This window comes from Crassostrea angulata, chromosome 10, assembly GCF_025612915.1.
Source record: "Crassostrea angulata isolate pt1a10 chromosome 10, ASM2561291v2, whole genome shotgun sequence".
Classification (NCBI taxonomy): domain Eukaryota; kingdom Metazoa; phylum Mollusca; class Bivalvia; order Ostreida; family Ostreidae; genus Magallana; species Magallana angulata.
In genome coordinates this window covers 15177276-15200484 of record NC_069120.1, presented here as the reverse complement: position 1 = coordinate 15200484, position 23209 = coordinate 15177276, and the positions used below count along the sequence as shown (strand labels likewise).

The following is a 23209-nucleotide window of genomic DNA, read 5'->3' as shown; positions in this document are numbered from 1 at the left end:
TTTAATTCAATCATGTGGTGTAATTTTTTTTTCAAATTGTTTGAAACACTATGACTCATAGCATTCTGTCTCAATGAACACTTTACTACCGTACATATAACATGCTTGACAATGTAGCATCACAATTGAAATTTGACAGTTTTATTAGTAGGTCATTGACATGGGCAAGGTTTTTCTTCCCATCTGGTACAAATGTACTACCAGTTTCAATGTGTTCTCATACTGGGGAAAAGTCCAGTATACAAGCTAATTTTTCATGCAACAACTGTAAAACACTCTTTCATTCAATATATTAAAACAAGGTATGAAAATTTTACTGTTTCATCTTTTCTTTTCCTTTTTTACAATACTGTTAAAGCTGAAGGGAGAAATAAACAAAGGAAAGCATGAATGATATTTTTTTAAACTGCAACATGTAAAGCTCCATTCTAGCCCAAATGGTAAAGCAATCAAAAGATAGCAACACCTACAGCCTTTAAAAAAAAGCACCACAATGACAATATTCTTATTCGGACATTTCAGATGTCTGATCACTGTAAAAATCTTCATCCTAAGATCATGTACTGTACTGATGATGTTTTTTTTTCTTACCTGGTTATATATATCTACACGTCCCTTAAAAGGCTTTTCTGACTATGATACCTTTTGTCTATGCCAAGTGTGGATGTGAATGTGATTAGGTGGTTTCCGAAACAAAAAAATATAGTTATAACCTCATTTATAAATCATTATAATATTGTAATATTACAATTTTGTCATACGACTTGAAGGTCTGTATATCTAAATTAGGTTTTGACTAAGAACATTACTTTAATAAAAATATGCTAGTTATCTCCTCCTGAATATCATATAAAAAGACATTTACTGGCAATTATACTAAATAATGTAATTTACACAGTATTAATAAGTTATGCATAATATAGTCCTATGACTGATGAGAGTTTTTACAAAAAATGTAAAATATGGTCGCTTTTTTCCGTTGGTCTAAGTGACATAGAAACCATGATGATCAATGTCATATAAATGCGAAAAATAATTTGGCCTACAATATTGCTCCTTATGGTTCGAATATTAAGTTTTTGTTGGCTCTATAATGTCATATATTGTAGTTGGCATTTCAGAATAAAGCTTTAACCATGACGCAAAATACTACGTGAATGGGCTCCTCCGGTTTACTATTTACGAGAGCAAACCACCGGAAAAAAAAACGAAACTGGTGACGCAAAATACAAGTTCAATCATTCTTTTAATGACATGCAAAATTCACTTTTTCTGTTAAAATATTGCATTAAATAATGGCCATTTCTACGCAAATTGTTATACAAAGCCATTTTAGCTGGCCACTAATCCGCAGAGGGAACCCCATTTTGATCAAATATGACACCTCTTGACTTGCTGATTGCAATTTTAAATGCAGCTCGAAAATTCCTGCTCCGACTTCCATTTCGATAGATGCAGAAATAAGTGCTAAGATGCATTCATTCTTGTAAACCTGTCTAACCTTTGTGGGTGACTAGAATCACTCGAAGTTTGCTCGTCTCTTCAACGCCATGGAACAATAACAAGTGCCGCCATTTGCAATACACTTTACACGCATGTCTTTACATCGAAATGCCTTCTGGGAGAAAAAAAAAATTGTTCGCGCGGGAAATATGAAATGAAGCATGAACAAATCTGCTTAGCATGCTTAAAATTGTATTTTATTATATGTTAGGAATATAATAATTAATTTAGTATTTTGGACATTAAAATTTCCATGTAAATAAATATTTGTGTAAATTTGATTAAGGTTAATTACTTGTATAAAGATAGTTAAAATTTAACTGTTTTTTAGTGATATAGACACAACCTTTTTTGTACCGATATATAAATTATTCTTGTTCATGCAACATATATCTTGATATTCATAATAAATATTATGTTTTTTAGTTCTTTAACATGCAACCATTATATATTTTCCTAATCCCCTTTTGTTCAAATAAATAACAAAGTATTTATAGTTTCAAGTTTTCTATTAATAAAGTTTAATTACAACTAAAATATGTATCAAACATGCATGGTGTGGAATACAGGAAACTCTACTCCTTTATTACTCATAGTAAGAGGTGTGACAGTGCTGGAATTACAATACACAGCTTGATGCATTTCTGAAGGTTCCTAAAGTTGCTAGCTCTCCTGAATTAACAGTTTTCATCAGTGTTCATTACAGATGATATATACAGATCAAACATAATTCCCAGATCTAGGCACCAGTACCATTCTGTTCACATACAGCACATGTATAGATCTTCCAGGCATCCAATTTGATCAATCGGTAACTGCAAATGTCTCTCCAATATTTTAGAAGGGTTACAAGAGCAAGCCTCTTTATATTGCATTATCTACCTGTGTACATGACCTCAGGAACTTTGTATTAAAGGTGGTAGCTAGCTAGGGTACATTATCTTCAGCCGCCTTCCCTGTTAAGAATTTGAGAACAACGTACATCACATGGGTTATCGGAAGATGTGATGTTCTGTGAGTCCCAAAATGATAACAACTATCCTTGCTATGAGAATCATATATAACAAACAGCACCCAGATGCTGATAGATTTCTCAAAGGTTGCTATACCGAACAAGACCAATGTTATGGTGTATGAATTATAGCTGTCTGCTGAAGTAGATGCAAGTTTTCTGTCCAGCAAAACACAATGAGTATATATACTAATAGAGGGCCATTTCTCATCTAAATGAGAACACATTAGATCTGGAGCACCTCAAAGAACAGTCTTTAATTAACCTACCGCTTTTTTGGGAATTATTAGGGATGTTAGAAAACTGCAAATTTACCTAGAATCCTCAGCGCCGGCTGGGAAAGCAGATTGGCTCAGGCATCTACGTAGCATTAGGGGGGGGGCCAGGCCCCCCCCCCCCCCCCCCACTTTTTCTCACAGTAACAAATTTTTTAAAATTTACCTTTAAAAAATTGAATTATCATGGAGTTGGCCCCCCCCCCCCCACATTTTTTTGGGAGTATGTAAAAAATTGATATGAAAATAAGGAAATGAGGAGTGAAATTGAAGTTATATACTATGCCATTTTAAATTTTAAATTTACCTAGAATCCTCAGCGCCGTCAAGATTTTTTGGACGAGTTTGGCCCCCCCACTTTCAAAAACGATGCTACGTGCCTGTGGCTAAATGCAAGATACTGGTAACCCATACATGAGGGAGGCAATCTGTATCACAACCAAACAGAAAGAATGTGCAACTAAACTATACATTCATCATGGAAGTATATCTAGCTGTTAAATTTCCTCCAAAGCCAGTTATATATACCCAAGAATCAACATTTCAACCATGCAACCAATCATGGAACCAAAACATAAGTTTTATAACTGAGAGAAACCTCTTATCACCTCCACAACTGGTAATATTAAGGGCAAATGCTACTGATCTTGAAGCAGGATGTCAGTCAGACCAAAGATGGAATATGGGTCAATCAACTGTCTGGGAACCTCACCTCAAGAAGTACTATTAATATATGCTGTGCAAGAAAGAAGAATTACAGCTATTAAATATGTTTATGACAAACAACTACATTATCACCACCAGGAGTGTCACACTGATGTAAGACAGGCTAGAGTGGGAGAGATCAGCCAACAAAGAATCCGGACCAAGGGTATCATGATGTATTACGGTAAGTTGTCCACTCCCTAGTTGTCTTCCCATTTTAGCCAAATAGGATCAGTCACAAGGGCCGCCGGGACACCGACAACAGTACTGAATCTCATTCTGCAACATATGGAATCTTTCTTTTCTACCACAATTAGGATATGGAACAAGCTGCCTGTAGACACCATAAAGACTCTGTTACTGGAGTCCTGTTAGACCAGGATCCAGAGATTTACATTGAAGTTTTCAGCTTTTAATGGGTTAGTTGTAAATATTTCTGAAGACTCCTCCTTTTTCACATGCTTTCATGGTAAGACGAAGTGAGAAAATGCAACACAAAAGCATGATCCTTCACTTCAAAGGAAGAAGGAAAAAAATTGTCCCTATAAAAATTTCAAGAGGGATCATGATATCAAGAACCTATAATAAACTGTTGGTTTGTTTTGCTTTGAAGTTGATTTTCTTTGAATGTAAAATAAGCGCATACATTTTTAATAGTTTTCTACAATACCGTTGTAAGATGTGCATATAGGCGAGATCTGTACAGCAAACTGTTTTTGTACTGAGAAGAAGTCGATCGTGGCTTATAGTTAGAAGTTGAAGGAAAAGAGGCAAGGAAAGAGAAACAACGCCTTTCACATGTTGCGATTTAAATGAACCAATTTACTAAGACCATGATTTTTTGGTAGTCAGTGTCAAAATCACAGTTTGTTGTGGGCCTGTATATCCACAGTCCTGTCTTGGTAAGGTTGAATATTATAGGTTGAAACTGGTTATCAACAGATTATTTAGTAAATCCTAAAACTGAGACTCAAAAAGTTTTTTAAAACATTTATTGTCATTGATCTATATAAAATAATAAATTTTTTCAATTTTTTTCCCTTTGTTTTGGCCAGTTTAATTTTTGCAACACAATTCTCTAACATAAACAAATACACCTTTCACAGTGAATGCCATGTATTCTAGAAGATAATAAATGAAATGAATTACAATACATAGAATACAGGTATAAAAACACATAAATTTATGTCATTAAATAAATGATTTTCTGTTTGTTTTATGGCAACACTAAAATCAAGAGCTCGGCCCAGTTTACAGTTATAAAGACGTTTAGCATCACTGGTTAAAACAATATAATTAACATGCACATTTTTGCATAAATAATTTGCAATGCTTATTAATAACATAATGTAAAATGGTTTACAAATTCAGTCTTTGATTCCAAGCATTTCTGCACAGCACAGAATAAAAGAAAAGCATTGGCCTATTTTTTTTTTAATCAATGCAATACTATACTGCATGGTGTATGAAAAAGTTTCAAACAAAGTCACTGTAATACAAACTTTACATTATATGCAGCTCTCTAAGTAACACATCTCTTTCTCAAAAATACATGGGTACACCCTGCTATCATCATGTTTAATACAACTTTACAAATGCAGTACAGGATATGCTGAGACTGGAATGTTTCAAACTTTTTATAATACATCAAGTGCAATATACAGAATATGGCTTTGTTGGTTAAGTTTTTCACAGAATATAAATGATAAATATACAATTTTGACCATTAATTAAGTATAGAGGCCCTCTACGTCTTACTTTGTTGAAGCACAGAAATGATATGTTCTTCAGAAGCTTAATTGTCATCTCCCTGGCTATTAGCTAAACGAAGGATTCTAAATCTTCAATTCTTTTATAAAATTCAAACAATTCTTTACACTTACGATACAGCTAAGACAAACAGTTTCTGAAGAACAATTATTGCAATATTATGTCATGGCTTTGAGAAAGGGTAAGAAAAACATTTCGATAACTAAGTTGAGGACAGAAATGTATTATATTGTTATACTGTTGAGATGCAGATACGTTTTCATCAGAAATGATTTATAAATCAAAGAGGATCATGTACAAATATATTCTCAATTTACACAGAAGTATGCCACTCTTATTTCATCCCTTATGAAGCAAATCTTTGTAATTTCATATTTCTATTTAACACTTGTCTAGTAAAATTACAGTAAACTATATCTCAGTGGAAGAATTAATTGTCAACATCAATAACCCATAGTACCTGAAATTATTTAATATTTAAAGAGATAAACTATATAATATTTATATAACAAAGAAACAAAAAATGTCATATTTTTGGTACATCTAGCTGATAACTTTCTCTCCTTGATATATATACTGTTGTTTGTACTCACATATTAATAATTATGACTAAATCTAATCCAACCCTGTTTCCCATGCTCCAAATTACAGAAGGAGAAAAACTGAGCTGTTAACAAAGACTTGAATAAACATTTATAATAGCACTATACATTGTATTTCTCCCCAATTCGCCCTTAACAGTTAGTATATGAAAATTCTATAAAAAGAATAAGAAGTATCACAAAACATTAAAAGTACACAAAAGATCTAAAGAGATGAATATTAAGCAGAAGCCAGCTCCTTCAAAAAGGTGTTTTTCAAAACTCTCTCCAGGTAATACAGGAAAAAAATTGTGTTCACCAGAAATAGATGATTAAACAGGAAGGTTTTTAATTTTAACTGCAGATTTAGAATACTTGTTTCTGGAATATGCACTGTACATGTATATTGAATTTAGCACAACTCCAGTGAATGATTATAAAGCACAAATAGGATACATGTAATTATTTTTTTTTAAATAAATAATATACAGTGCAATAATATTTTGATTTGATAAAAAAAAATTATCAGGCAGTTTTATATAAAGGTAAAGGGCAATAATAATTACCCCCCAACCCAAGATATTCACGTAGGAATGAATCATATATACCAATACAATAACTTGCGGAAATGTGCTGTCAATTACATAAAGCTGTTTGCAGCTGAATGTTTTGAAACTATAGAATTTTTTTTTTGCCTCTTTTTTTCACACAAAATTCCTGTTCCGGTAACAATTTGCTATGACTCTCATGTATGTAAATATACATAAAACATCAGCTGCCAACAACTCACATTAGCAGTAGAAAAAAAACATAACAGACCACTCCTGTCACTCATCAGTCACACGCGACATGTTATCAAACACAACGTCACACAATCTCACTCAAGAAATTCGCAGTACATTAATATAAAGCATTGGTTTTCTAGGTATAAAACACTAGCTCAGCCTGCAAGCATGGCCTTGATCGCTTTTGGTGTTGTCTCTTCGTTTAATGTTTTTGTTGTATATCTGGAAACAACAAAAAATGTTTTCGTTAAATCTCATTACAGTTGTAAAAGAAAAGAAAGAGCATCCTCGCAGTTTAAACCATAAAATCAATATTTGTTTCATTTTAATTTCTAATTCAATTTATCTTTGTTAGTTATTCTGTCGAAGATCTGTACAAAAATGTGACCTATACAGACTTATAGAAAGAATTATTCTATGCATAATGTTGAATACAGTAAAACACGCTTATAACAAAGTCCAAGGGATGGGCTATTTTGTTTTGTTATAAACGTAATTTGTTATATCCGTCAAGTTTACAATAAGAAATAAAATCACAGGGAATGAAAATCACTTTGCTGTAAGCGTCAATTCATTATAAGCGTTTTCGCTATAACTGTGTTTTACTGTATACATGTAGAATGATAATGGGGATTCATTGATGAAAATTAATTTACCTGAACGAACTTTACATCATGTATGATAAGTATGTGAATGAAATGACTGGTTACGTTTTCTATTAACTATGGTTGTATGATGATTAATTTTTGTGAAAACAAAATAATAAAATTAAATTTCACGTAATTTTCATGTTTTCATAATACAGGTACAAGTAACAGCTGATTTCTTTGTATATCTTTACTATACAAGTAAATGGAATGAATAGATATATACCAATACGTCTACAAGAATAGATTAAGTTACCTTAGCAATGCTGAGAAATAATCAAATAATAGAACTTAAAATTCAAATTGATCCAAAAATAAGTATATGTATGTACTGGTACTAAAAATCCTGATACATACTGGTACATGTACTGGTACATATACTCAAATTATCCCTATTTAATAATCTATATAGACTTCATATTATCAAACAATATTGAAATGAACTGCAATTATCTAAATATTATACTCTTTGGTCTTATTTATCAATATTTTGCTATTTGGTTCTTCAGCACACTCCTATTTATCTGACATTTCTTGTAGACTTTGTGGACCATTCCCTGCATTCTCAGCTTGTATCAAACAGTATATTTTTTTGTTTTTACCAACAATCCATGTTTGTATGTTTCATGCTAGCTGCAGGTCTGTAGCTCCCGGTCTGAAAAAATTCGGATGGACAACCATCCGAATTTTTTCAGACCGGGAGATACAGACCTGCAGCTAGTTTCATGCATGCTTTTTTTTTATTGGTTCTCAACTGTTGTGTATGTAGTGTAACAATTAACTTTCTTGGTCTATGACATGTTCTACACCTCTTGAAGAGTACTCAAGGTATGCATATATAGTTCTACTCAGAATGATGCTTCTAGTGCCATATGTGATATGTTCTTTGCACATTTTTCTTATACAATAGGACAACTGGACACTTCTTCAACACTGACCCAGCAAAGTCATAAAAATCAGAAGCTGTATACCGTAAATCTTTGTAAGTTTCTGATTCTTTAAACATTATGCATTTTATCCATTTTTTTCCTGCTTACCTTAAAGCATTTAGTAAGCCTTCCACCCTTCCCGGCTCTTGTTCTTTCAGTACCCTGATACAACTTTTGATCTGAAACAATTTAATTTCCAGTTGTAAAGGTAAAATACAGTACCCGGTAAATAACATTTTTTGATTTCATTGAATACCGGGTAAGTTTATGAGAATTTTATTTCCTATTTTGATTTCATGATTTTCAGTTCAAATTCATTGAATTGACTAAAACGATTTTTTATTAACCTATATTAAATCTTTATAGGCCTATATGAAAAAAAAATTATCTAGTAGATATCATTTTCATGCATAATAAGTAATTCTCTTTCTAAACATTTGATGCCCACAGGACAAGCTCCCATCCACACAAACCAATTATTCTCTCCCTTAGAATCCTTCTTGCGATTTGAAAAACAAAAAAATAGTTACTTTTTTAAACTATTAACTAGTACTGTAAGAACATACAATATTCTATGTACAAATGACAAGATGTACATGACTCTGACATGTATGGAAATAATACTGGTCAACAATATCAGGTCATAATTTCTATTACTCCTTGTTGGGTTTAAAATGAAAAAAAGCCCACATTGGAAATAATAAATAGATTAATACATGCATATTCTGAGGTAAATGTATTGGAACTTACATCTATATTAGAAGATTTAGCAAAAGCTCCCACAGGATGAACATGGTCGTACAGGATTATTACTCCCACCATTACTCGTAGACAAAACAATTTGGTTTCACTGTTTTGGAATCTGGCAACGTACTCTCTACAATTCAAAGAAAGTCAAAAGTCATGACAAGAAACAAACAACTAAGGTGACACAATTATCAATTCACACTACAGTACTCTGCACTGAGCTATTGAGTCTGATTTTAAAAAGAGAGAGATTTAAAGTTAGAATCACCAAGCCTGATCACTTACGGCGTATTTATCATGACCCGACAGATGTTGGCCATGGTACTGAGGCAGTCGGTGGTGTTCTCTACAGGAAGCTCTTTGTGCGTGGACACAAACTTGGTGGTGGCTTCACCAAGCACCTTCAGCATGGGGGTGGCGGGGGCATAGAACAAGGACATTCGATTGGCCATCTCATTTGACACGACATTCTCATTTCCCTTGTTGTCATCCTGTGTAACGAGCAGAAATTCATTATCAATCATGTTTACTTGATTATCTTACACTCATAGTTAGAAATGTTGTCAATGAGCTAGTGGTATCCAGTTTTAATTATGCCTTTAATGGTAAATTCTGATGAATTCCAATTATTTGAATACTTTGCTTTACCAATTATTTGTAGAATGGCTGATTATTTGAAAACATTCGTTTGTACTCAAAATGATATTTGACGAAAAATCACCCTAATTGTTGCAACTATCATGCTTAAATACTTTTCACAAATATTTTTTGATCACCAGAAAGAAAATTTTATTCAAGTTTTCACAAATAGGCAATCAATTTGTGATTTTCCAGAAAGCATGCATTAAACATGACACAATTTACAAATTGTTTGGTAACAGCCCTTTGAAAGCAGTCGATTATCAAGTTCTCGTATTCATTACAGTGCACAAGAAATCCAGCACAAAGTTTGCAAAACATGAAAAAATTATCTGTACATACATTTAATATCATTATTATATCACCTATTTTCATTTTTTAAGATGAGATAAATAACAAAATATAAATTACACTGATGAATAAAGGAATATGAAGTATAAATCAAAATGTAAAGATGCTTTCAAAATAAAATTCAAAATGCAAAAAAAAAAATTGTCAACATCATCAAAAGTGTGCATGACAACTGACATATCATTAAAAGTGATATATTTACTATACATGTATCTCATTGTATAACATTTGATTAATATACCCAGTACATGTAATATAGATACAACAGATGCCTGTTTTGTTTTAAATAAATTATCTGTCTTTACTGATTTCAATTTAATCAATATTGTACACATATTGTTGGGCTATTACTTTATGATATACTGTACATATTTAAATAATAGATACCGTAGCTTTTACGTCATGTGAAATTGGAACCTGCAATCAAATTCACCTTTCTTACAGATCAATTTTAATGTGCTCTCAAATAATTTTATGTATCTAACTGTTCTTTGTCAAACCTAAAAAAACTCTAACAACAAGAACCTCTATTTTACCATAATCTTTATACACACAGATACAGCATACTACATTAAGTCATTTCTTCCTGAAATTTGAACATTGTTCAACTGAACTTAGGCATACATGTGATAAGTTGAAGACCACAAAACTGTACAGGAGTGACTGTCATAAAAACTGGAATTTGGGTGAAAAAACTGTACACTGCCAATCAAAAAACGGCACAAAAATCGCTTACATTCTTCTGATATTAAGGCACCTTTCTTCTAAACTAACAAACATATACATTGTCGCAAATGTCTTATTTTAAAAGTTGTAGTGGAGTTTTAAATGCTTTAAAATATCATATATATTGTGTTTTATAATAACATTTTTCTCAAAAATCTATACATAAATTTCAGCACAAGAGAAACTTAAAACCATATCCTTTATTTCAGCGCAATTATGGTTATAAATACCCGGTATGTTTAACCATTGTATATATTACGTTTGGAGAGCTGGGTCAGATTCATGTATAATCTTAAGTTGGCTTTATCTTTTTTATCAAGTTATGAACCATTAACAGTTATAATTAAGCACCCTAGGCTTCCTTAAGGAGAATCTTGATTTGGATTTTAGCGATAATTATTCACGCACGACAGTTTGTGTATACTACACAAGTATCTGAAGGTCATGTGTCAAACATAGGTGAGGGTTTCCAGTGTCTCCCAAGGGAGAATAAGAAGAAGATGAGCAGCATTTAGCAAGAAATTCAAAACACTGTACAAATTTTCATATTCCGTGAATTTTGGTGTCCTGCCGGTACACCATAAATGAGGTAGAAAAAAACCCAGTACACTTTGCTTACTGTTAGTACAAATACATATCACATGAATGACTTATTAAGGTCATTTATCAAAGAAAGACATGAAGATACAAAACATACCATCCAATTGTGAGAGAAAACAAGGGTATTACTGAAAAAACAAAACAAATGTGCAATCAGATTGATTGATTAATGAGTTATTTATTCTAAGACTTACTTCATTTGCCATCTTCATCCTGCTCAACGTTCGTCTGTAATAACTGAAGTCATTCTGTATTGATGGGTTTATCATCTGAAATAGATTTATTGATACATTGTATTACTGTACAAGTAAGATTCACGATGAGGTAATTAAAATCAAACAAGCATCCTCTCTTCAATTGTGTGACTTGTGCTCGAGTTAAAGAGTTCACTTGAATTATTGTACACAGATAGATTTTCACCCCCTTATATTTTTGCCACATTTGGTCTCATTTTTGAGCAGGCAAACTTAAGACTGTGAGAATTATCATGTCTCAGATTATTTTTCTTTTAACACAACTTTATCTTGGCAAATTCAAGACAAGGCAAAACCTTTTGCAACTGTAGAAGGGCATAAATAACACAGGGCGAAAAAAAACCCATGCATACAGTATTCTCTTAGAGGTTGATAAATACAGATAGCTCTCTCTCTCTCTCTCTCTCTCTCTCTCTCTCTCTCTCTCTCTCTCTCTCTCTCTCTCTCTCTCTCACACATATTTACTCACCTTTGTATCATCAAATCTAAGAACAAAGTCTAAAATCTGAGCGAACTGTTTAAAACAAGCTTGCTGAGTCTCTAAATGTTCCCTGGGAGTTTTATCTATGGAACATAGCACCTCTAACAAGTCATGGACAGTGTGTTCTGAAATGATATGGAAATATAAAACATGATTATTCATAAATCAATAAACAACAAGCACAGGTGTAATTCAGAGGACAATATCATGGTAAGAAATGCCTTGAAAAGTTCAAATAAGTATTTTCTGAAATATGAAACAAACTTATACAAAAGATGCTGGAGGACATGCACATCAAGTAAGAAAACATCCCAGTACATGTATTACATAATCCTAAATAAATGAGTCTTCCCCCTACCTAATTTATTAGCAAATTCAAAGTAATTCTTTAATCTGGCTACCAATGGACAAACTGCCAGCCAAGCCTTCTCCTGGAAAGCATCGTTTGTTGGATTACTGATGGCCTGAAATAGAAAGTTATATTAACGCATTAACTGTTAGAAGAATTTATACAGAAGATAACCTTTTTCATTAACTACCCCATCAGAGATGAAGTAATACCGTTATATAATTAACAATAGCCGATCCTCAGCAATGTTTGACAACTCTAAATATCCTGATTTTTTTTTATTCGTACAATAAATTTGCTTTTTATATAGACAAATTTAATTAGTCTTTAAGTGTTAATATTACAATAAGCCATTCAACGAACTGCTTGGCTTAGTGGCTCCATGGAGACCTACTACATGTACCTACTACCTAGAGGTAAAGGGCTTCGAGCCACTGTTGCACTGATACAACCTTTTCTTTTTTCGGATTTGATCTCAACTTCTATACATTAGTTATTACATTGTATTCATTGTGGCCAAAATGTAATAACTTCATAATAACTTCATTAAATGCATGGATACCTTTGACAATTTTCTGTGTTATTTCATTTATAAATTTTGAAGGATAAATAATATTTTTAGGATAAAAATAATTCTTTGATGCTGAGGATTGGAGAATCTAAGGACTTTAGATCTTATACAAATATATTTTTTTGTTCTTGGCATCTTCTTTGATTCACATTGCCACATGATTTTACACTCAAAAGCATACAATTAGGATGGTAAAATAGGATGGACAATGGGATGAAATATATCATTATGAGGTAGAACTTTTTAAAGTCTTCTCCTGTCCCTATTGCTAACCTGTTTGATATCTTCTGTGGCCCCTGTATACTGTTGTATATCCTGTAATATCGTTTGACTCTCATTTAGAACAGCTTGTACTTTCTCCCACACTTCTTTCTCTTCATCGGTTGGCTGAACACCTGTAATAATCCAATAATTTTTATTTAAACACCAAACACAAAAGAATGCAGTAGATAACGTTATCAATTTAAAATCCATGCCTAAATATATAAAGTTTGTAAAAGAAAATAGCAGAAATGTCATGATAATAGTTTCAAATAATCAATCAAGTGTAGAAATCTTTTTATGAAAAGTAAAAATGTGCATACTAGATACAAAGTTGAAAAATTACATCATCAAAGATGAAAAAAAAAATGAATAACTATCTGGAGAGAAATTAGTTAAATTTAAAATATATAGAAACAATTAAAATTTGTGTTGATCTATAATTGAGCATGCAGTATATAGTTGAAACGGTAAATAAGTGGAGCTTTATTGACTACATGTATCGATCACTATACAATAATATACACTATATGAAGTCGTTGTTGCTATGAGTAGCATGCAGATCAACAAGAACCAGAATTGAAATGAGTATATTTACAAGACACATTCTATGTCTACAGGGAAATTTGCTATTATTAGCAGGCTTCATGCAGTCATCATGGTTCTTCATGTGTCTCTAGCAGGTATGCCATGCTTACAGTATCAGGGAAATTGTATTTACCAGTTTAAGATCAATACACAGCAGTGTTAGCCTGAAAAAATGCCTCAAAAAATCTTGCTCTTGCAATTTTTTTTAAAAGGACACAAAATAAAGTGGGATTTATGTATATAACACAGAAACAATAAACTCTCAGCCAAGAAGGATAACTCTGACGAGGATGTCTCATGTTTATGAACTACTGTATACAGGGTTATTATTGCCCTGTGTTATTTTCGCCCTTCTACACTTGCAAATGGTTTCGCCCCATCTTAAATTAGCCCATGCAAACACGATTGTGTACCAAAGAATTAACATGAAACATTGGTATTTGCCCAGTCTTAAATTCGCCCTCTGACAACAAGGGTGAAAGGGGCGAAAATAAAACGAGGGCGAATATTTCCCTGTATACAGTATTTCTAGTTTAATGACCAGCACAATTTAGATTTCCATCCACTCCATGTATTTTCAATCCATTTGCTCTCATGGCCAGTGGGCAAAAGGGCTGGATTTAAATGTTATTTTATGTTTAAAATGTTTTTAAAAAATCAATGGATGACATATTAAGCAATCGGTCATATGACAGATTCAGTTGACCTACCATAATTATAATGAAATTATTTTCTAAGCTGATGGTTGAACTGCAATTGTAATAGCAAGTTGACTGGTGCTGTAGGGGAATGGTCTATTTATAAGTTTCTAACGATCAGGAATAAAGTTTTATCTTATTACCAATTAATTAAATATGGTTTTTTTTACATACTGGTAATTTTCCTGCTTTTAATAGGACAATGGTACATGTAATCAAAACTACAAGGGGAACTTAATTGATATGAAGAGTCATTTAATTTGATTTTAATTTTACTCAAAAAGGCATTCTTTCAGCTTTTACATATCTGCATGTGTAATTAATTCTTCTTTTAAATTAGTTGGTATATCACCAACATATTGATACCATTTATATATTCATCTATTATCAGGAAATCAGTACCCAGAATTTCCTGGTATGTTTGAAAATGGGTGTTAATTAAGTAGCCCATACACACTAAAAAAAAAAAGCAGCCAGGCAAAATAAAGTTTGAGAATTGACAACATTCAGTGGGAGTCAGGCACCTCGTTTTCATTGGAAGAAAAACTTACTCTCAAAGTCAACAAAAATGTCATAGTCTCTGGAAGCAGAGGAGTCGGCCTGACATAAAACTTTTAACAAATTTCCCATTACAGTTGGCAGGATACAGCTGCAAAAATCATGACCAGAGGAAATTCAGATTACAATGCATTCAATATGGCATACACTTACTTTCAAAATCTACAAAAATGTCATATTTGTTTGAGGATGCGTTTTCATCTCGCAACAGAATCTTTAACAAATTTCCCATGGTAAAATGGCAATTCTGTAAAATCAAAATATCACATTACAATATAATGAGATACATTTATACAAATTGCATATAACTTTTTTATATACTAGTACTTGTACAATTGTGTCACCTACTTTGATAATGTCAATCCAATTTTTTTCTGAAACTACAATTACCGTAATTGCTAAGAAAGATAAAGACCCCGAAAAAAAATATCCGCACCATCAATTTGCACATGTTCGATATTCCATGGTTTTAGCATTATTTTAGCTATTAATTATAAGTATATGCATGCTTATAGAAATCAATTTAACTAATCTTAAAAACTTATATCATGAAACACATCTTCACTAGCCAAGCTAGGGTTTTCGGTCAATTATCACTTCCCATAAACCCATGGCAGAGCTTAATATTAATTAAGGGGAGCAGAGTGGACCAAAAATCCTTGGCTTGCGAAAATGATAGGTTTTTTTTTTTTAATAAATTTTCATGAATAACATGCTTTTTGCCCAGTTTTTAGTTTACTTTTGTACATTTAGTACTCTGGTAAACATGCATCCTGATCTATGTACAATGTACTTTCTATGCAAGACATGCATTTATAGAAAACCTGTCTAGTCCTATATTATTTAATGAGATGAATTCATTTGATTAAATTAAAAATGTTTTCAATATTAAACCCTGGCAAAGACAACTTAAAAGTACCGGTACCCTAAAATATGTCAGGCAAGTTAATTCTTTATTTCCTTTAAAAAGCAAAATGTGACCTAATGCAGTTGTCCTATTCGTTGTGCATACTATTTGCCAGATCTTGGGCGGTTTATGTCAAGCTGCAATTCCCTTTTCAATTCCTTGTCATGTTAATAATTACACAAGGAACCTTCCTTAAAACAAATTTTAAGTCTAAACCCTAACAATGGGAAATCATCACAAGGAAATCCTGAATTTTTGACATTATAAATCAGAAAAGCACTCAATTCATGTTTCTAGTTTTTCAACTTAGTGTGTATAAATATCATGTTTTTTATCACATGTTTATCTTAATATGTAGTGGATATCACTCATGTTACACAATTATAGCTCTTTTTGAGTTCAATACTATGATTTAGCTACCCTCAAAGTACAATATTTGTTGAGCTGAAAGCGAGGTGAATATTGTACTTCGAGGGTAGCTTAATCATTGTATTGATCGAAAAACAACAATAATTGTTTTATTATATGATTCTGCAAAGAATTGATACAGACATATCAAATAGAGTTTTATCAAGCGTAGATTTTATCTTTAATAGCGGAACAATTGAGAACACAATTTTTCATTGGATGATCTACCAGTATTTTTAGTCCAATGTATAGAAAAATCAAATGTTAATATTGACCTCCTAGGTCACATGCAGGTGAATATAACATTCTATTTTTTTCTAGATTGTTGGATATCAGGCAATCAGAGAGCTAGGAATTACCATAATCAAACAAATAATGAATATTATTATAACAGTAACTTGATCCAAAGGGTTGGATCACGATAACTTGCCAGGCGCAGATCATCAGATCAAACGAGATGCGAAGTTTTCTATCCCTGATCCTAAGGCTCGGGGATAGAAGACACGCAACGAGTTGGATAAAAATCATATATTGCAAATCATGAGAGATCCTATATATACATTAGTACATCTTTTTTAATTGAATGATATTTCCTTTTACATCCATGGTGATTGAAGATTACTCATTTATTCAAATTGAACACACACACTTATATTGTTGACAATTGACACAAGTACATTGATGAGGCCTTACTGGCTCCAAACCTGTTTAATACACTAAAATTTAATTAATGTAGAATTTTATTTTAAACATGATATTGTTGTAATTTTCAATGGAAAAAAAAATTAACAAACAGTGTCCATAAATTTAAAGGATATATGAATTATATATCGGTATGTGTACAACATTCTCAAATGGTTTTAGGTGGCTAATATTCCTTCATGTATATTACACTGATCAAATTTTACAAGAGTGTACACATATACACACAATACTCACTAACAGCTGATGAGTCCCTAGCTGAGGATAAGCCTCCTCTATACAGCACAGATCAATGAGGGGTAAACAAATACCAGTAATAAGCCATGATCATGATGATAGCCTTGGTATCATCCCTATCAGTGTTATTTGTGCTGGGGGTTTTACACATAAAGGTGACACAATGCATGAAGGAAATACTTAATCAATACTTAGAACACACTGTAGCTTTTTTATAATCCCAAGCTACAGAGCTCTGGCAGAAAGAGTTCAAATGCAGCTAATTTACAATTCTTCTGGGGTTCTAAAATTTCTTCTGAGCCTTAAACAGGGCATAACTGATATGATTTTCTATCATGGAGAGAGGAAGATTTTACAAGTTTCCCTTTAGATTTACTTCCTCAAAGACCTGTTGAGGGATTATAAATTACCTCTTTTTACCACTTTGTCTGCCCCAAGTTTCTTCCTAATTGAAACCAACAGCTACACCCTTTTCTACCTTGTTCAAGTTCCTCAGCTTTCTTTGAGTTTGTAATGTTAGGACTAAATTTAATCTGAAAGACAGAACAAAATAATAAATAATATGAAAAGTACATGAAAATTGACGACATTAATACACAGTCTTATACACATTCCTATTTCCTTCCCTTTATTTTTAGCTAAAATTAAGTGTTCTTTATAAGTTAAACTTCCCTATAACTCAAATTCTGAATGTATCTTTGATTTAATATTTTTTTAAAAATCTTTGTTTTAAATTTTAAATAAGGAAAACAGTTGTGAGGGTACAAAAGAAATCTAACAATTTAAATACAGCTATGCAGCAGATAAACACTGAGAATTTAAAGTTAGAGAATATTTTGTTAATCTAAAAACTTCTTTAATGCATGTACATGGATTAAGTTTGCTAACAAAAGATCCCCTGAAATATCTCTGAACTTGCACATACAAGTTTACAAAGAGCAGATTGATAGTCCAGGATATTCTTCAACCATCTTAATAAAAAAATTGTTCTCAAGGCAGTTAAAATAAAAATTAAAACATATAACTATAAAGAAAGACATCAGGAACCTTTTCCCAGGTAAAAAATTTACACATTTTAAGTAATTGACCTTGACATGGGGTCAATCAACCAGTATGATAAAAGAGCTGAAATCCTACCCCACTGTTAAATGGTATTGAATGACTAGAGCTGATCCAGTATGTAGACACTGCGATCCATACCCCCGCTCTGTACGAACTTCACGCTCTCCTAGGAGCAGTACACAAACATCACTAACGGAACTCAGGGGCTTAGTGATCTCTTACAGGAAGTCAATCACTTTTCTGGTTATACCAGTGACTACGTATATCTCATGTTTATCATCTCTATCAGAATTGTCAATTCCAGCGTTTGGTTTCACATGTTATAACACAACTTCAGATGAATATAAAGTATCAAAAATACAATTTCCCCTAATACGAGTCTTTCTCACACAAAACAGTTCAGAGACTCTCTATGTCTTTTATAGGTCAAAAAGTCATAATATACTGTTCTCTCCCTGCCCATGTGTATAAACAGCTGTATACAGAAGGGTAAATGCCACATCCAATAAATGATTCTTCTGTTATACTGCAGTATCTAAGACAAAAATGCACATTAATATCACCTACTCTCCCTGTGTCAAGATTACACCATTAACATCTGTTTCCCAGGTATGTACTATATGCTGGAATCATATGTTCTGTCTCCACTAAATGTTTTCCATGAAAATTATTCTCTAGTGTTTAAAAGCATTCACTTTCCTCCTTCATAATTCTAAGAAATTCTCTATCAATTACCAGTATACTAGCTGAAACTTTAGATTTGTTTTTCCTTTAATAATAAAAACACTAATAATCTTGTAATTTTTATCATATATTTCTGTTTATTGAGAGAGAGAGTTCCCAGGGTTATAAAATTACAATTGTACCTGCCTTCAATAGTCATTTAATACTGCAGGTAAAACTTTTTTCCAGTTCTTTACTTAGCATTACATTTCTTGGTCCATTAACCCTGTTATTAATTAATATTACTCCTCAAATGAAGCACCTGAGTGTAAGCATTACCTACATACCACAGGGATAACCTACACAGGCTTCACAGACCAGTGCGTGTACTACAGTACAAATCACCTGCCACACAGTCTAACACACCACCTACTACAATGGACAATGAAGTTGTACTAGAAGAAAATCACACTATACTGACTATAGCCACTAGAAGTACCTGTACTTTGCGACTGAACTCACACTGCTCTACCTGAGTTAAAATCGTGGATATCATGTAAAAGAGTATACTGTATACAAAACATTGATGGTTTTCATGGCTTTTTACAACTAAAGCAAGGGTCCATTTTGGAATTACTCCAACTTTAAACTTTATTTCCCCACCTATTTCCAATGCTAGAATTCAATTTTGATCATACAGCTTCTGACAAAATCAAATCACAATCAATATACTGTAGTTTCAGTCAATTTGTCTGCACAGCACCGGAAATCTAACCATTTTTTGAAAACTGTCTTCAATAGAATCATTTTAACACTGCCTTGGACTTTCAGTAGGACGTAACTATTTCTTGGGTCAAAACATGTTAAAATGATGCTGGTTTCAAGCATAATATATACCAATTGTGATTGCGTAATCTTCGCTCAAAAGCCAGGCAAATCTTGTTGACTTCAAAGAGCCATGGCTGAGTGGCCTACAATGAAATAGACAGGCCTACGTCATGTTGCCGTTTGACACAACTACCCAAAGTCCAAGCTCTTGTTAAAATGGTTCTATATTCCAAAACTGACTTCAGGCTCTATAAAACTTAGTAAGTAAGAAATATTGAATAATTTCAGTGCCAAAAAAGACACAAATTTCCAAAAAATAAGTCTGAAAAAAATCCTGACAAAGTAGACTTTTTCTAGAAGTATACTGGTATATTCTGTCTTTAGTAGGCAAGTGTCCCTATTCCTATGTTATGCACAGACCAGAAATGTTAGATTATAAAAGGGCTTACGTATTAGCATTCAACACCATATGTTTAGTTGTTAAGAATATCACAAGAACAAGTGCAGCACTTGTATTTACTGTACAATGTTATGTACACAACAAAGATGCAGGACTCCTTTCAATCTGAATTATCAATTAACAATTCATGCACTTGAAAAGATGCTCTCATTTTCCTTGAAAAATTGTATAATACTTGTTCTGACACTTAATATATCTTTTTTCAATGATGATTCATTGCAGTTTTAAAACAAAAAAATACAGCTTGATAACACAATTTACTCTATAGACAAGTAAGTGGCATTACATTTCCGCCAATTTAAGACAGCTATTTGTAAATTATTAACACTTTTTTGAGAGTGACTATATTTGGTAGTAAAACCAGGACTGAGCTGGGATTTTGAAAATTAAAACTGGGATTTTTCTGATTACTGGAAAAAAAACTCATTGCTCCAGCACATCGAATTGTTTTATTGCTCTCGATATCAAGATAAACACCAAAATGAGTAATTAAGGTTTACTACACATTTTAGTCACTAGGAAAATTACAATCTGTAATACTGTGAAATCATTTATTTTCGTGGGGGCCAATATTCGTGGATTGTGGTTTTTTTTGTTTATTCATGGGTGTTTCGTGGATGCGTCGGTTTTCAATTTCAGTAAGATAGATATATATATATAACTCTTTCTAAATTTGCGTTCGTTGAGGATGTAAATTTGTTGAGGAGGGCTACCCACAAATACTACGAAAAATGAGCCACCACGAATTCTAATGATTCCACAATATTTATTGAAAAACGTATTGTTTGATAATAAAACTCTCGGCGAAGACATCATATGTTGTAACAGAATATTTCTGTAGTTTTCATGCAGAACAAATAAGTATTTTCCCAGAAGAAACACAGTTTTCATTTTCAAAAATCCGCTGGCCCAGGTTTTGCTACCCATTTTAATCACACTCCACTTTTACAGTACTATTTTAACAGAAAAAAACACCAAAATCAATGTTAAACCTTGCCATATTAACCCATAAGAAACAATGTCTTACAAAGTTACAAGTAGCAAAATATCTCTACTGTATTCTAAAATTCATATCATCTTCCTTCTACATGTATTTGACCTCACAAAATACTGTAAAATCATTAGAACTTGTGGAGGCTCTATTTTCGTACTCTTTGTGGGTAGCCCTCTACCAATTATTTACATCCTGAACAATAGCAAATTATGAAAAAATTAGTTTTCTTACTGAATCTAAATTTAAAACTGATGCATCCACAAAATTACATCTCCATGAATAAGCAAATAACCCACAATCCATGAAAATTGGCCCCCATGAATTTAAATGATTCCACAGTATAGCCTTCTTTTCAGAGCATTTTATTCTTAGTATAGCTCAGTATTAAAATGTTGAAGCCCTCATTCCAATTGTCACCCCTCTCTTACACCAAGAAGTTATGGTACATAAAAAAAAATTCTTTACACTACATTGCTCTCATAATAATTTTACTCCATTTTCTTCAGAATTATTTTTTCTATACGGTTTAAATTTAAGGTAAGATTGGACAGTACTTTGTTCTTGAAGCATCCAGATATATGTATTAGAAGTACATTCTGATAGAATACGCTAATCAATTACCAGGTAATCCTTATCCTTACCACAAATGCAACATTACTCGAAGCTAGAACTCCAATACACCTGTTCCTGAATTGACATATGATCCTGTTCCTTGTGGCACTCTGGTATGAATAATGTGACAATAATCTCACATGAGTGAAACTGATCTATTATATCAATGCCAGTCATGAAAAAATGATGCTCCAGAAGTAAAACACTGTGACGGTTGTTCCTTTAATCAATACTATACTAATTGATTGCACAAAGCTACGCATGCATGACAATATCTGGACTTTGATCAATGGTGAGTTTAGGTAGAGGAAAGAATTATATATTTCCCAAGAGAGTTAAATTATTTCCCTAGTTCAGGTTGTTTCACTGATGCAAAACTACATACTACATGTATATAATGCATTAAAAATACTTAATAAATGCAAAGCTGGGTGTTACATCCCAATACAGCTATGATTGATGTAATTTTGAAGTATATAACAGTAAGTATTATTTACAGCGACTTATACAAGCAAGAACTTGTGATTATAGTTCAAGTGTACATCATATATATCATACTACTGTTATGTCCATAGTCAGTATATTATTAAGATATGTGTATAACCTTCAGAGACACAAAAAATACTGACCAATGGCATACTTGAAGCTGACAGCATGTTTAAAAAATTCCCTCTGCATCAAACCCCATAAACAGACTAGTGTGACCACAGTGCACTTTGTGTTTTACTATCATTTTACTCTTTGTACACTTACCTGATAAAAACAGGAAGCTCTAGATAAAGCTCTAAAATAATGTTTACTTCTCCTTTTCCTCATGAACTGATCTTTGATATGATGTAGATATTACACAAAGAATGAATTCTTGCGATACACATCATGTACATATTTAGTGTTATAAATCGGTTAACTTAAGAGCCAGTTTCTCTATAAATAGACGTCCCGATACTGTACTACTAAATTGGAAAGTTGTGATGAAGGAAGTAAATAAGCGTACAAAATCGCAGAAGATGAAAGAGAAAATATAAAACAATATATACACACACCCATATAGAGGAAACGGGAACACCCGGTCGTGAAAATAAAACTTTAACTTAGAAAGACACACAAATATAATAATAAGTATACCGTGTTTTCTGGTCCCGTCTCCTTTTCTTGATGTACGGGAATATTTCCGGGTCACCCACTCTCCAAATAAGGCATTTGCCAACGAAAATTTCAGAGTTGTCTCCCATAATTTTCTAATGCTGGTTCTTTATTTAATTTTTAACAAACGTTTGATGTTCACGAATTAGTTCATTTTCATAAT

At 32.5% G+C, this 23209-nt stretch overlaps 2 protein-coding genes across 15 annotated transcripts in view; both read right to left on the bottom strand.

Annotated features, from left to right (window-relative positions):
• The window catches only part of LOC128165636 (uncharacterized), a 66339-nt gene extending 64743 nt beyond the window's left edge, over nucleotides 1-1596 (bottom strand). The window contains exon 1 of the mRNA XM_052830361.1: nucleotides 1502-1596. The gene's annotated coding sequence lies outside the window, so the exon portion shown is untranslated. The remainder of the gene's footprint in view (nucleotides 1-1501) is intronic.
• A 2874-nt stretch (nucleotides 1597-4470) lies between these two features.
• Nucleotides 4471-23150, bottom strand: LOC128164492 (CYFIP-related Rac1 interactor B-like). Of its 14 annotated transcripts, none has more exons than XM_052828344.1 (12): nucleotides 23029-23150; nucleotides 17763-17817; nucleotides 15184-15277; nucleotides 13199-13320; nucleotides 12364-12469; nucleotides 11994-12130; nucleotides 11465-11539; nucleotides 10332-10361; nucleotides 9240-9445; nucleotides 8958-9084; nucleotides 8316-8386; nucleotides 4471-6853 (listed from the first exon to the last, which is right to left on the bottom strand). In XM_052828344.1, exons 1-12 carry the CDS (start codon nucleotides 23133-23135, stop codon nucleotides 6787-6789), a joined length of 1197 nt encoding a protein of 398 aa, XP_052684304.1. In that variant the 5' UTR covers nucleotides 23136-23150; the 3' UTR covers nucleotides 4471-6786. The 14 variants fall into 14 exon arrangements, with proteins under 14 accessions (XP_052684304.1, XP_052684306.1, XP_052684308.1 ...); XM_052828346.1 differs by having other exon boundaries at nucleotides 17763-17805; XM_052828348.1 differs by having other exon boundaries at nucleotides 17695-17817; nucleotides 23029-23122.
• Between the last annotated feature and the right edge of the window lie 59 nt (nucleotides 23151-23209).

Excerpts from the sequence above, each read along its gene's own strand:
- LOC128164492 (XM_052828344.1), bottom strand. The coding sequence starts at position 23,135 with ATGGGAGACAACTCTGAAATTTTCGTTGGCAAATGCCTTATTTGGAGA. Across the intron at positions 17,818-23,028 it reads AGACGGGACCAGAAAACACG|ATTAAATTTAGTCCTAACAT; the intron begins GTATACTTATTA and ends TCTGTCTTTCAG. Across the intron at positions 8,387-8,957 it reads CTAAATCTTCTAATATAGAT|ATCAAAAGTTGTATCAGGGT; the intron begins GTAAGTTCCAAT and ends AAATTGTTTCAG.